Below are 15637 nucleotides of genomic sequence, written 5' to 3' on the forward strand. Positions count from 1 at the left end.
AAAAGGTCAGGTACAAGGTGCCACATCTATGAAAGGATCCATTTTTAGATTACATTTTAACTCCTGACCTAATTAATGGATTCACTAAATTCTGAGAAAATTAATCCCATTCTCAATGAGCCAGTGCTGTAATTTTGACGAGGATTTTTCATACATAACAAACTGGCTGAATCCTGGCTTTCAGTGGAGAACTCAACTCAGTCTCCATAATAAACTGTCAGAAATAAACTAGTAGCCGTATCGTCAGGAAATAAACAACTAAATCATCCTTATGCTACAGCAGTCTGGCAAATTTCTCATGAAAACATACAAACCCAGGCATAAAAATCTTCTCACTCTGCCCCCATCCCTCACCACGATAATAAAGAAAACAATTAATCATGCTTTATTGGCCCATCAAAATAACTCACTGGCCCCGCAGGGCAGGAGGATTTTACAAGACTGAACTAAATCAAATAAATTCACCTCTTGCTGCTCTCTGCAGCTCCAGCACCTCACCCACAGGAGCAAACCCCCAAGGCAGGGGAAGGGCCTGGAGAATCCCCTGGAAAATTTAACCCCAGGAAGCCAGGAGCAAATTGCCCAAGCCAGTCTTCCTGTAGCTAATCTCTTTCAGATGATTATTAGCTACATGAAAAATAAAGGAATACTTTGCATTTAATATGGAAAAGCACAATTCTCATAGGCCAGCCTTGCCAAAGCCTAGCTGCTCTAAGGACACACATTTCTGACAGACGACTAAAATATTTGTTCTTCACATGTCATCAAGGCAAGCATGACGAGTATTTTATACCTGACAAATTCTCACAATAGCTTTGTAAGACAAATCAATTGCTATTTCTGTGGGGGGCCACCAGGGGCAATAGACCAATAGCAGAGGGTGCAGAGCCTTTGAACTCTGAGATTGCACCTGAATTTTGTCCAGTAAATTCTTCATTTTCTAAAGCCCGACAGGACCATTAGATCAACTAGTTTGACCCCTTGTGTTACACAGGCCACAAAATCTCACCCATTTCCTCCTGGCCGAGTCCAATAACTCGTGTTTGACTAAGGTACCTCTTCTAGTTCTAATCTACATTTCCAGTCCACCCAAGTCTGTCCTCCTTTGACTCCTGTTACCATCCTTTGCAAATCCTCTCTAGCAATGGCTTTGCTAATGATACGTGTGATTCTTGTAATAGACTTTCCATGTCCCACTCCACAAACAAGGTTCTAGTGAAACTCCACTTCCCTCGCCCCAGCCCCAGCCGTGTCGCTTGTGGGGAGGGGACTTGGGGGAAGGGATCCCCCAGCTCACTGGCAGCGGCAGAAGCGGAGCAGCCCAGCCCCAGCCCACTCTACTCCGCCAGCTCCCAGTCACGGTGCTCTGCTTCCCGCCACGGGCGTCCTTTCCCCAGCCTGAGCCACACGGCCGGGGCCGGGGCAAGGGAAGTGGAGCGGGCTGGGGCCGCGTCGCTCCACTTCCCGCCGCTGGTGAGTATGGGCGACAGTCCTTTCCACACACTCACCGGCGGCAGGGAAGTGGAGCGCCATGGCTGGGAGCTGGCGGAGTGGAGCGGGCTGGGGCCGCGTCGCTCCACTTCCCGCCGCCGGTGAGTATGGGCGACAGTCCTTTCCACACACTCACCGGCGGCGGGAAGTGGAGCGCCGCGGCTGGGAGCTGGCAGAGTGGAGCGGGCTGGGGCCGCGTCGCTCCACTTCCCGCCGCCGGTGAGTATGGGCGACAGTCCTTTCCACGCACTCACCGGCGGCGGGAAGTGGAGCGCCACGGCTGGGAGCTGGCGGAGTGGAGCGGGCTGGGGCCGCGTCGCTCCACTTCCCGCCGCCGGTGAGTATGGGCGACAGTCCTTTCCACGCACTCACCGGCGGCGGGAAGTGGAGCGCCATGGCTGGGAGCTGGCGGAGCGGAGCGGGCTAGGGCCAGGTTGCTCCGCTTCCCGCCGCTGCCGGTGAGTGCGGGGTCGCTGGGGGAAGAAGTGGAATGGGGGCGGGCTGGGTGCGGAGCAGGGGGGGAGGGTAAGAGGTGGGGCAAAGGGATTGTCCGGGGCCCCACACCCCCTGGGGGGGCTGGCCGAGGGATAGGGCTGGTCACCGGGGCTGGTGCTGCCACGTATGCAGCACGCAGCTGCCTAGGATACCATGAAATTTGGGGCAATTTGGTGCCCCAAATTTCATGGTCCCCTACGCAGCTGCGTGTGCTGCGTATGCCTAAGGATGGCCCTGGCCACAGCAACATCTCCCTCACTTACACACTGTGCTGGCTAACAGCAGCTACAGTCTGACAAGGGCTCATTCACAGTATTCAGAATGGTGTTCTCTTATGTAGCCTGTTTTACAGGCCAGGCAACGTTCAGGTTTGCCAGATACATAATCTCCTCTGTAAGAGGCTTTACCAGGTTTTAACACACCCTCCAGCTAAATTTGGATTGGCCTGGGTAATCTAGACACACTTGATACACACCTAGGCCCTGAAACGCAGAAGAGGCTGTGGACACGAGAAAAGATGATGACGTTGTGATGCTCTTATTTTCCTGCCAAACATTTTACACTGCCAGAGCCACGACCTGCAACATGCACGAGCCCCTTTTGTTCTACTGAAGTTACAGGTACAAATGGAGCTGCAGCTTTTCCAGTCCCACTGGAAAGTAGCGTCACTCGCGGCGAGGCAGACAAAGCCAGCCCTGCCCTCCCTTTGCCACTCAGACCTCGCAGCTCACGGGTCTGCTCGGAGAGATTCTAGATTTACGTGGGCTCTAGCCCGGCTCCTAAGGACACCATTTCAGTAAGGGCCTTTGTTCGCCAGCCAATAAATAGGAATGAACATTCAGCCTAGATCTTAGAGCTCAGTAAATGTCACCACAGCAGAGTCACAGAGAGGCAGGAGACTACCCACGGCGTCACAGTTGGCAAGAGACCCCAAGCCCACCCTAGCACTGCTGTCTCTGTGTTCTGCATTTGTCCAGCACCTGGCACCATGGGGTCCTGCCGCCCCAGCTCTGAAGGACGACTAGGCTTCCAAGGGCTGCTTGTGGGCAGGGACTGGCTCCTTCTGCAGCCGTGGGGAGAACGCGCTATCCAGATGGATGTTTGCACCTTCCCAGCCCTGGTTCCAGGGCACTACCCAACTCACAGCGCTCTGGGACTGCAGGGGAGGGGCTGGCCAGCTCCAGAGCTCCCCCTCTGCAGCAGCGCCTCCCACCTGCCCGGGCTTGGGGCTTCCCCTGGAGGTCCCTGCCAGGCCAGGGTCTCTGGGGATGCCCCCATAAGAATGGATGGGGGCGCGTTCCAACAGGACTGGGTGCTGGAGAGTATCCTGCGGCTGTCCTGATGGGGGTGGGTGTCCCAGTAGGGTGGATGGGGAAGGGCTGTCTTGACAGGGAGGTGGATGGGCTGTCACTGAGGGTGGCCCCCTGGCTGCACTCACCAGGCTGGGCTCCTGCATCGTGATCTCTCTCACCTCCAGGAAGCTGAAGCTGCTCCACACCTGGGGAAAGAAGGGTCAGACCATGGCCAGCCCCCTGCCCAGCCCCCACATGGGCCGCCGGGGGCCACGTGTGGCACACACCCCTGCTGCCCGACCCGCCGGAGCCCAGCCCAGGCCTGCCCCAGCCAGCAGCGGGACGTGAGATACCCAGGCTGAGCTGACCCCCACCCCCAAATCCATGCCAGCACCAGCCCGCTTCCCCGATTGGACCCCACCCCCGACCTCCAACCCCTGCCTGACCCCCCTCCCAGCCCAAGCCTCCCAGTCACCTCAGACTGAACGTCTAATTCCCAGCCTGAGCGCCCCTCCCCCAGACAGCACGGAGCCAGTCTCTCATGCAGAGCCACCCACCAATCCAGCTGCAGCTGAAGGGCATGGTGGGTGCACCACACCCCTGGGTGTTAGTTTCCATGCCCCACCTTCCCCCGGGACACCCCAACAATGCTGAGCCCCTTCTGCTCCCCCAGCCAGCCAGCCAGCACTCCCCGCCCCCCCCGGCCTTTGTGCCCCATCACAGCGAGGGGGCCAGAGACGATGCCAAGGAGCCCCCAGAGCACACACCAGCCAGGAGCAGCTCTCCCCCCTCACACACACTTTGATAGCGGAGACATAGCCAACAGCGTTGCCCGTCACTGGCCAGTGAGCTGACCAGGGTGGTTCACGCCGCTCAGAGCTATCACACAGGCTGCAGCGATTTGCTTTCTATTGTGCTCCCTGCTACGCTTCCTCCGCAGGGGAAGGCGATGGAGATTTCAGTGGGAGTGTGGGAAATTGGAAAGTTTTAAAAAGGAACTCGAGCCAAATCCTTCTTCAGCCCCTCCCCACACACAACGCTCCCCGGGTCTCTCTGTGTGCGTTGTGCTCCAGGCACCTGCCCCAGCTCCCACCCATGTGGACACGGGGGTCGTGTTTGCATATATGAGTTTACCCTGAGTGCTCACAAATGCAGCACCTGGCCAGGGCCCCCTTGTTTATACCCAGCTGCAGCTCCGCAGGCACTTCCTCCTTTGTCTGTTTCGCTTGACAGACAGCTAACTTTGCGGAGTTGCTCACTGCCCGACCGTTAGCATGTGTCAGGCTGGCAAGGAGAGTGACCCTCTCCCGGAGCTCCCATCTCCATGTGAGGCCTAGAGCAGCTTCCCAGAGAGCTGGAAGGATGCTGGGGGCTCAATGGGGCTTTCACTGGGCTAGTGCGGCTGAACGGGCGAGGGAGGCCGGGGTCTAAATCCTTGAACTTTCCTAGGGGAACTTGCCCTCGGGACTCCCGCTCTTCCTGCTGACGCAGCAGAGATCAGGAATGCCATGCAAGTCCTGGAGCCGTCAGCTCTGCGCAAAGCACTGGGGTCGGCAAGGGGCTGTAGTTTATGGGGGGACACGGGGGGAGCTGGCATGGGGATGCTGGTTCTGGGAAGGGGCGAGGGATGAAGGGTGTTCCCAGGGGGGCCAGGAGCAGGCCTGAGTGGGGGTTTGGCCCGGCTGAGCAATGAGGGTAACATTTTTCCAGCCCACAATGCATTGCAAGACCAGCGATGTCACCCGTGCTCCTGGGCAGGGCTCAGCCCTTGGGGGCCTTTCTGAGAAGCCTGCCTGGCTACACAGGCAATGGGCTTGTGCGAAGCTCCCAGTGACTTCAACAGGCCCAGGCCAAAGCCCTTTGACACAAGAACTCTTGCTACCAGCTTGCCGTGACCACTCATCCCGTCTCTAGTGGGGTCTCACGGGGCTGAGCTGGGGGCTGGACTAGTCAGTATTTTCATCAATGACTTGGCTAGCAGAGTGGAGAATAAGCTTTGAACATGGGCAGATGACACCAGGCTGGGAGGGGTCACACGCACTCTGGAGGACAGGATTCGAATTCAAAATGACCTTCACAAGTTGGAGAATTGGTCTGAAATGCAAGACAGACAAGGGCAAATCAAATGCACAGCTACAGACTGGGGAGAACTGGCTGGGTGGCCGGACTGCGGAAGGGTCTGGGGGTTGTACTGGCTCACAAATGGAATATGAGCCAGCATTTGCGATGCAGCTGCGAAAGAGGCAAATACCATTCTGGGGTGTAACAACAGCAGTGTTGTATGAGACATGGGCGGCAACTGTCCTGCTCTACTCGGCGCTGGTGAGGCCCAGCTGGAGTCCTGTGTCCAGGTCTGGGCACCGCAACCTTAGCAACGATGTGGACAAATTGGAGAGTCCAGAAGAGAGCAACAAAAAAGACAAAAAAAAAAATAGAAACCCTGACCTGTGAGGTAGGTTAAAACCAGGGCCTGTTTAGTCTGGGGAAGAGACAGCTGAGGCCCGGGGACCTGAGAACCGTCTTCAGATATGTTCAGGGCTGTTATAAAGCACCTGGTGATCAACTGTTCTCTGTGCCCACTGACAGCAGGACAAGATGCAGTAATGGGCTTAATCTGCAGCCAGGGAGATGCAGCTCAGATATTAGGAAAAACTGTGCACGTCCAAGGGTAGTTCAGCTGGGGAACAGGCTTCCAAGGAAGGTTGTGGAATCTCCGTCACTAGATGGGTTAAGAACAGGCTGGACAAACCCCTGTCAGGGCTGTCTAGGTTTGCTTGGCCCTGGCTCAGCACAGGGGACCTCTCGAGGTTGCTTCCAGCCTCACATTGCTGAGACTCTGCAATGGGGCTGCTAATGCACATTCACATTGGCACCCGTTCGCTCTCATCCACGGCTAGAGGGCGAGAGGCCCTGGCACTCTAGCCACAAGGAGACAGAGCAATGAGCAAGGAGGCCGAGGGGGAGCAGCCCAGGACTGGAACCCAAGGCTGGCAGCGTGGACAGGAGCTAAATAAGAGCACTCGCTAGCTGGGATAGGAACCAGGAACTACCCCCTAGGGATCATACAGCCACAGGATCGGAAAGGGCTCCTGGGCGCCCTGCCATCACAGGTGACATAACCTGTCTGGCTCACCCAAGAGAAGGTTCAGGGATGACTCGATCACAGTATCTACATGGGGAACAAATATGGCTTTTCAGTCTAGCAGAGACAAGTCTAATAGGAGCCACTGGATGGGAGCCAGACAAATTCAGACTGGAAGGAAGGTGTAAATTCATAACAGGAAGGGTAATTAACCATGGCAACAACTCTTCGAGGGCCATGGTGGGCCGAGATGGGATGTTTCTCTGAAAGCTCGGCTCTGGGGATGATTGTGGGCAGCAGGTCAGAGCGGGTGATCACAGTGGTCCCTTCTGGCCTTGGACTCTGCTCAGCCCGAGAAGGGATGTGTGCCACACTGAGCAGAGGGCTACAGGGGCCAGGGAAGAGCCTGCGACGGAGGGAAGAAAACGCCAGAGGGGAAAAGAGCGAAGAGGAGAGTCCAAAGGGAAACGAAAGCCGGCGTCATGCCGACGGCCCAGAGGGCAAGTGGACAACACAGAAAGGGGAGTGGGTGGGGAGAGGAAACAGCGAGTTTGCTTAATATACCTTCTGTGCTCCTGACCCTCCGAGTCCCAGCACCCCCAGCACCAGTGGCAAGAGCCCTGCAGCCGCGCCAGAGCGGGCACTGCCGGCTCCAGGGGGCCGGCCTGCCGGTGACAGGCAGCCGGACGCTGGGAGGGGCGAGTGACGCAGCAAAGGGCCCTGGGGCAGAGGCAGAAAGGGGTCCGCAGGGAATGCCCAGCTTAGCCCAAGGCTCATGTCGTGTTAGTCCTTACAAAGCTACGCCCGGGGGAGGGAGTTTGGACTAGGCCCCGACTGCATGTTCCAGGTGCCTTCTCACCACACTCTGCCTGTGGGGTTGAATGCTGGCTGGGCCGTGGCTTGGAAAATTAGTACCTGGGCAGCTTTGGAAGAGGTTACCTGTCTTCCCCCCTCCCCCACACTAAAGATCTCCTTCCATCCATTTTGCTTTTAAAGGTCGTATGGCAGGTACATGAAAAGCTTCATGCCCCTGGGAAAAGTGCAGCTCACGTCAGCCCCCAAAGAGTCCCAGGCGGAGAAAGCACTTACCCTGACCGGGAGCATCACCTGCAGCACATATGCCCTCCAGGGGGTTAAAACCTGCACAGGAGGGAAATCAGAGTCACAGCTGTGATTAACGAGAGGGGAAGTGCTGTGCATTTATACACCGTGCTAACGCTGGAGCAGGAGGTCAGGGCACATAAGGGTTTCCACTCTAACCCCCTGCTTGGACATTTTTACCTTAGAGGGTAAAATTTACGAGTGGTACATGACATCAGAACAAATCTGTGGGCACGTAATTAACCTGCAGAGCTGCCACCCATCTGCGGGTCCAGCACATTTCAGAGACCCAAGCCTGAGAATTCTAGGCTCAGACCCAGAACAATGGGATGAAATTCCTGAGTTACCAGAACGTACCAAGATGTCGTCTTCATACTTGGATTTGACCTGCAGCTGGACAGGCTTCACCAGGATGATTTCCTTTGACCCCAGCAAGGTAGTGATGCTGTCTGAAAAGACAACACCCAATCAAACAAGCTGGCAGAGATGGGGAGGCTGATCACCCTGTCAGTAGCCCATGTGAAAGAAATTGGGATTGCCCCAAAGCACCGTGTGAGATGCCATCCACACAGCAGCCAGCACTAGCTAACCCCTGCTTTTCATTCTCAGCAAAGTCTGGCCAGTAGCTGAATTCCCCATGCCCCACTACAGGAGGAGAACACCTGGGGGTGCTGGTAAGAGAGCCTGGGGTGAGATTTTCAAAGCAGTCTAGGGGATTTAGACACGCTGATTTTAATGGATCTCAATCCCCTAAACCATTGTATCAATCTCAACCCTTTCTTCATGTCCTGCTGCCAGTCACATGGCATGGAAATACATTAATCCCCTTGTCTCATGGCAGCGGCTGGTATCCATTGATAGCAGTGATTATGGTTACATCTTACCCTCCAAAGCCAAAAATAACCACCACAAATTTGTGCAGCCTGCTAATGACACACCAGTGGAGATGTCCAGGATAGGGTCTGGGGAGATGGTCTGACACACGAGAGGATCATTCTGCCTCTTCTTGGACATCTATTAATAGCCTTCCAGCACTGACCCTCGAGGATTTCTGATCACAAGCCCACTTCTTATTTTCAAACACGTGAAGATCTCAGGACTTGTCTACACAGGACATTAGCGTATGGCAAGCCCTGGTGAAGATCTACTGAGCAATAGCTTGTCATGAAGTAATGTCCCACGTGGACATTGCTGTTTGTCCACATGCACTACAGAACGGTTAGTGCATTGTAACAGTGTCCACACAGGCTGTTACTGCCCAGCAAGCTGGTGCACTGTAGTCACTCCCTGGCTTGCCAGGAGCTAACGCCCTGGGTAAACAGCCCCTCAGGCTCGCTCCTAAACTCAGACTGTTGCCACAAATGTGCCTCCGTGAGGATTTTTCTTTCACTCCCAAAAGCTTTTCCGTTGCTGATCACCCTAGTGCCATTGTGGCTAGTGCTCAAGCACAGAGTGTCACTGTAACACGGCAGGGATGCATTTGCTTAGCTACGTTGCCTGAGGACCCCTGACTCTCCTGGGGTCTTTAAGGCCTCCTTGTCTGGGGGCTATTTGTGAAATTGCCTCCACCTTTCTTGTGTCCAGTCGAACTCCTTCACCCTTATATGTCCTTTGTAAGGAATCTTGCTCAGACCAACCTGGAGTTTGCTCCCATCCAGTGTAAAGCCCTTTTCTTTGTCACTGCAGATCACTACACAGTCTCTCAGTGTGTTGCCTGATCATTTTTGATGATCCTCAACAATTACGTCCATTCCATCCAGATACACAAAGATCGGGGACAAGATGCTTTGGCAAATTCGGGTGCTGAGACAATCCCAAAGGGAGGTCACTACATCTACCCAAAGAGACGTTGGCGGTGCAGAGTTTTGAGCTGTCTGTCTGGTCAGACCTTGGCTTACATCACAAACAGAAAATGTTCTTGCGTAGACACATCTTCCTGAACCAATTGGCTGCACTCACATGAAACTCAGTTGATCACCGTGACCCTGCTATTACCACAGTGTCTGAATTAGCTTCTCCCCAGCCATGTGGGGGTCCAGGGAGAAGAGATCTCACCTCTCTGAGACCCTGGGCTTCTCTGGACCCTCCTTCCAGCCTTCCCTGCTCTCTCTTACCTGTCCTCAGCTGAGGAGTTGAATCACCTTGCTAATTGTTTGATCATCCAGTCCTGGACTGGCCCACCCAGGGATGCTTGAAAAGTAGGAGGGATAGCTCAGTGGTTTGAGCATAGGTCTCCTAAACCCGGAGTTGTAAGTTCAATCCTTGAGGGGGTCATTTTGGGAACAGGGGTAAAAATCTGTCTGGGGATTGGTCCTGCTTTGAGCAGGGGGTTGGACTAGATACCTCCTGAGGTCTCTTCCAACTCTGATATTCTATGCACAGACTGGTGACTCACACTGTCACACACCACAAATAAGACAACTGGTTGACAGGCCAGAGTTACACAATGTAGCTGGTTTATAGGTCTGTAATTTAACTGTCAACAGTCAAACCTGACAGTTAAGAACATAAGAACGGCCATACTGGGTCAGACCAAAGCTCCATCCAGCCCAGTATCCCGTCTACTGACAGTGGCCAATGCCAGGTGCCCCAGAGGGAGTGAACCTAACAGGCAATGATCAAGTGATCTCTCTCCTGCCATCCATCTCCATCCTCTGACGAACAGAGGCTAGGGACACCATTCCTTACCCAGCCTGGCTAATAGCCAGTTATGGACTTAACCACCATGAATTTATCCAGTTCTCTTTTAAATGTTGTTATAGTCCTGGCCTTCACAACCTCCTCAGGTAAGGAGTTCCACAGGATGACTGTGCGCTGTGTGGAGAATTTCCTTTTATTTGTTTTAAACCTGCTGCCCATTAATTTCATTTGGTGGCCCCTAGTTCTTATATTATGGGAACAAGTAAATAACTTTTCCTTATTCACTTTCTCCACATCACTCATGATTTTATATACCTCTATCATATCCCCCCTTAGTCTTCTCTTTTCTAAGCTGAAAAGTCCCAGCCTCTTTAATCTCTCCTCATATGGGACCCGTTCCAAACCCCTAATCATTTTAGTTGCCCTTCTCTGAACCTTTTCTAGTGCCAGTAGATCTTTTTTGAGATGAGGAGACCACATCTGTAACCAGTATTCAAGATGTGGGCGTAGCATGGATTTATATCAGGGCAATAAGATATTCTCCGTCTTATTCTCTATCCCCTTTTTAATGATTCCTAACATGCTGTTTGCTTTTTTGACCGCCTCTGCACACTGCGTGGACATCTTCAGAGAACTATCCACGATGACTCCAAGATCTCTTTCCTGATTAGTTGTACCTAAATTAGCCCCCCCCATATTGTATGTATAGTTGGGGTTATTTTTTCAAATGTGCATTACTTTACATTTATCCACATTAAATTTCATTTGCCATTTTGTTGCCCAATCACTTAGTTTTGTGAGATCTTTTTGAAGTTCTTCACAGTCTGCTTTGGTCTAAACTATCTTGAGCAGTTTAGTATCATCTGCAAACTTTGCCACCTCACTATTTACCCCTTTCTCCAGATCATTTATGAATAAGTTGAATAGGACTGGCCCTAGGGCTGATCCTTGGGGAACACCACTAGTTACTGTGACGAAGTGGGACTGTTCTTAATGTTTCCTCTGAATACCGTGTGGGTGCCTCAGTTTCTGGCCAACACTCTGTCTCTGTGGCAACTAAGGGCCCAGACCCTTCCCCACTGCAAGGGGATGCTAAAGGTGTTGGAGAACAAAGAGGTCAGGTGACCTCCTGGCCCTGGGAAGAGACAAAGGCCAGAAAGGAGGGGCTGGAGGGAGTTTCAGTTGGGAGCTGGCTGGGGATGGGAAGTGAGGGCAGATGGGGTTGTCTGCCTTGCTGGGCCCCAGAATGGACCCAGCTGAGAGGTCCCATTCTCTGTACCTACAAGCTCTGTTTTAGACCATGTTCCTGTCATCTAATAAACCTCTGTGTTACTGGCTGGCTGAGAGTCACGTCTGACTGCGAAGTGGGGGCGCAGGACCCTCTGGCTTCCCCAGGACCCCCTGGGGCGGACTCGCTGTGGGAAGCGCACGGAGGGGCAGAGGATGCTGAATGCTCCAAGGTCAGACCCAGGAGGTGAAGACGTGTGAGCTTCTTGCCCTGAAAACAGTCTGCTCCGAGGGAGAGGAGGCTCCCCAGAGTCCTAACTGGCTTTGTTGGGGAGCAGTTCCAGAGCAGCGCCCGGGGACTCCGTGACAGTTACCCCCTCCATTCTGAGAATTTACCATTAAATTCCTACCCTTTGTTCCCTGTCTTTTAACCAGTTCTCAATCCATGAAAGGACCTTCCCTCTTATCCCATGACAGCTTAATTTTCGTAAGAGGGACCCTTTGCTCAGGGACCTTGTCAAAGGCTTTCTGGAAATCTAAGTACACTATGTCCACTGGATCCCCCTTGTCCACATGTTTGTTCACCCCTTCAAAGAACTCTAATAGATTAGTAAGACACGATTTCCCTTTACAGAAACCATGTTGACTATTGCTCAACAGTTTATGTTTTTCTATGTGTCTGACAATTTTATTCTTTATGATTGTTTGAACTAATTTGCCCGGTACTGACGTTAGACTTCCTGCTCTGTAATTGCCGGGATCACCTCTAGAGGTTTTTTTAAATATTGGCGTTACATTAGCTAACTTCCAGTCATTGGGTACCGAAGCCGATTTAAAGGACAGGTTACAAACCATAGTTAATAGTTCCACAACTTCACATTTGAGTTCTTTCAGAACTCTCGGGTGAATGCCATCTGGTCCCGGTGACTTGTTAATGTTGAGTTTATCAATTAATTCCAAAACCTCATCTAGTGACACTTCAATCTGTCAAGTATCAGAGGGGTAGCCGTGTTAGTCTGGTTCTGTAGAAGCAGCAAAGAATCCTGTGGCACCTTATAGACTAACAGATGTTTTTGCAGCATGAGCTTTCGTGGGTGAATACCCACTTCTTCGGATGCAAGTATTCTTCTTGCATCCGAAGAAGTGGGTATTCACCCACGAAAGCTCATGCTGCAAAAACATCTGTTAGTCTATAAGGTGCCACAGGATTCTTTGCTGCTACTTCAATCTGTGACAGTTCCTCAGATTTGTCACTTACAAAGGATGGCTCAGGTTTGGGAATCTCCCTGACATCCTCAGCCATGAAGACTGAAGCTAAGAATTCATTTAGTTTCTCCGCAATGACTTTATCGTCTTTAAGCGCTCCTTTTGTATCTCGATCATCCAGGGGCCCCACTGGTTGTTTAGCAGGCTTCCTGCTTCCGATGTACTTAAAAAACATTTTGTTATTACCTTTGGAGTTTTTGGGCTAGCCGTTCTTCAAACTCCTCTTTGGCTTTTCTTATTACATTCTTGCACTTAATTTGGCAGTGTTTATGCTCCTTCCTATTTACCTCACTAGGAGATGACTTCCACTTTTTAAAAGATGCCTTTTTATCTCCCACTGCTTCTTTTACATGGTTGTTAAGCCACGGTGGCTCTTTTTTAGTTCTTTTACTGTGTTTTTTTTTAATTTGGGGGTATATATTTAAGTTGGGCTTCTATTATGGTGTTTTTGAAAAGTGTCCAGGTAGCTTGCAGGGATTTCACTCTAGGCACTGTACCTTTTAATTTCTGTTTAACTAACCCCCTCATTTTTGCATAGTTCCCCTTTCTGAAGTTAAATGCCACAGTGTTGGGCCATTGAGGTGTGCTTCCCACCACAGGAGTATAAAAATGTTGGGCTCTTCTCACATGGATCACAGTATTCCCGACACCTGGGAAGGGCTCGGCCTACCAGTGTGCAGTCCTCTTCTCCTGCTCCCATCAGAAGGCAGTGTAGCTCACCAAGGCCTGTCACATGGGGCGGTGGAGAGGGATTTCATCCTGGCTGATTTCTCTTTGCCAGGAAACCTTGGAAGGGCTGCAGCTGTGACAGCCGCCATATTGGCCAACACCAGAGATTGAACCAGGAGCCTCCACCCCCATCCACAGGCTGAGCTAGAGAGCCAGGCTCCCCACCTGGGGGCTGGCCAGACACATCCTCCGTGGACCCGGCCCAGAGGGGGACCCATTGCACCCCTGCCTCGTGGGCTACACAGCCAGCTCCTCCAGTGGCAGGAGCAGACATCAGCCCTGGCCCTGGTCACAAAGGTTTGCTCTGGTCTGGCTGGCTTGCCCGTTTTAGGTCCGTGGCTTGGTGGCTGTGGGAGATGTGGAGTTCAGGCTCCTTGCTTCTGGGGGAGAACATGTCTCTGCTGGGCTAAGCTATGGCTCCTCCGGCTACCGCAATGGCATGAATGTCTGCGACCGTGGCCTTTGTCTGTGCAACTCCTAAACCCCGGGGGGACTGGGGGAGGTGCTTTGTAGCTTCTGTTATCCGAGCACACTGCACAGAGCCCTCCTGCCAGGGGCTGGGTGTGTCCCCATTCCACCTTTCCCCCATGCCAGGGGCTGAGTCCCCCAGGGCCTGTCCCCCATTGTCCCCCCTGCATACAAAGGGCTCTGTGCGTCTCCCTAATCCCCCTTCTCCACAGCTCAGGGTTCTGTCACCCTCCCCCATCCTCCTCACCGTTCCTAATTCCTTTCTGTCTGCCAGGGAGATTAGGGTGTCAGGCTTCTTAAGGTGAACAGGATCTGGGAATCTGTAACTTACCAGGAACTAGCTCTTTGATCTGCACCCAATTACCCCGGGGGCAGCAGCAGTGGGGTCTGCTACCCAGATGCCAGGGGCTCCATGTACCCCCTGTGAACAGTTCCCTGTTCCCACCGGGGGCCACCCCTCACCCCCCATCCATAAGCCTCATCTCTGACACTGTTCCCCTGGCTCTCTGTCCTCTCCAGCCCTCCCAGGCAGCTCCCTTTGCTGCTCCCTGGCCTTCAGCCCTGGCTTTCCAGCTTGGGACGGTCAGCCAGCAAACTCCTTTTGCTGATTTTCCTCCCTTCCCCCCGAACCTCCTACAGCTTCCGCCAGGGACCACCTCTCTCTGCGATCTTCCCTGATCCTTCACAGCCCCTGGTGCTGCCCCGTTCCCTCAGCCGGCCAAACTGGGAGCAGCTGCATGGCACAGGGCACTGGGCCTGGCTCATTTAAAGGGGCCAGCCACCCTGTGATGCCCAATTTTCCCCTTCCATTCTTCTGATTTTGGTGAGGACCAGTCAGGGTCTGCCCACAGGTGCCTAGAAGATTCCTTGAAACTTTGGCCTGGATCAGATGAGGTGTTCCAAAGTTATCGCATTACAGAGACCCTCACACTCTCAGCCAAATACCAGTAAGGCCAAGTTTTCCAACGCAGCCACTTTGGGGGTGGCTTGCGAGGACTCTGCCGGTACTCAGAGCCCGGTTTGCAGATGGGCTGAGCACCCCTAAATCACATCAGCTCCTCTGAAGAGCATGTCCCAAGCTGGGCACCCTAAATGAACGGACATTTTGGTCCTAGCGACTTTTCCAAGCTCACTCAGTACGTCGGCATCAGAACCAGGAGAGAACCCAGGAGTCCTGAGTCCCAGCCCCTTGCTCTCCCCTCTACAACATCTAGAGAACTGAAGAAACAAAGCCCCAGCTCCCATCCTGTGCAGTTGGCCCCGGTGACAAAGCATGCAGAGAGCGCAGGGAGCAAGCCAGGCCTCCCCACCCTCCACATGGCCTCAGTGGCTCTGGGAAGCTCTGAAAAGGGAGCTGCTTACCTTGCAGGTGGCATGGGATCCCTCCCAGGGAAAGAGCCATCTCTGGGGCTCCTGGGAGACTGGCCAAGGTAGCAGCACGGGCTACCAGAGCAGCATCTTTCAGCCCAGCCCGCAGTCAGAACGAAACTGGCCCTGCTCAGAGGAAGCGATGAGGTTACTTACCAACCGGCAGTGCCGCTGCTTTGCACCCCCTCCTCCCTCAGGCTGCCTCTTCCTGCCCCTCAGCCGAGATTCAGCCAGAGAGCAAGTGGAGCGAAATGAAACCGACCAAGCTAGCAGCCCACGCAGGCCCAGAGATGGCGACAGGCGTTCGCCTGAAACAACAGTGCCCTGCCCAGGAGACAAACACCAGGGGACAGCAGCCCACAAACTGCTCTGGCTTGGCAGGGAAGAGGAGCTCAGTGCAAGTGCAGAAACAGTTATTTCTCCTTCCCCCTTCACCTTGCTGTCTGAGCCCTGAGCTCCCCTCACACACACAGCTCTG

General features: G+C 53.4%; 1 protein-coding gene across 11 annotated transcripts in view; it reads right to left on the bottom strand.

Annotated features, from left to right (window-relative positions):
• CARMIL2 (capping protein regulator and myosin 1 linker 2) overlaps positions 1–15231 on the bottom strand; it is a 130936-nt gene extending 115705 nt beyond the window's left edge. The window contains exons 1-4 of one of the 11 annotated variants that reach the window (XM_044986858.1): positions 15154–15231; positions 7819–7910; positions 7450–7500; positions 3425–3484 (exon numbers count right to left, since the gene is read on the bottom strand). In XM_044986858.1, coding sequence (XP_044842793.1) covers positions 3425–3484; positions 7450–7500; positions 7819–7910; positions 15154–15193 — 243 coding nt within the window. In that variant the 5' untranslated portion in view covers positions 15194–15231. The other 10 variants (XM_044986864.1, XM_044986860.1, XM_044986863.1 and 7 more) reach the window with 10 other exon arrangements.
• Between the last annotated feature and the right edge of the window lie 406 nt (positions 15232–15637).

This window comes from Mauremys mutica, chromosome 14, assembly GCF_020497125.1.
Source record: "Mauremys mutica isolate MM-2020 ecotype Southern chromosome 14, ASM2049712v1, whole genome shotgun sequence".
Lineage (NCBI taxonomy): Eukaryota > Metazoa > Chordata > Testudines > Geoemydidae > Mauremys > Mauremys mutica.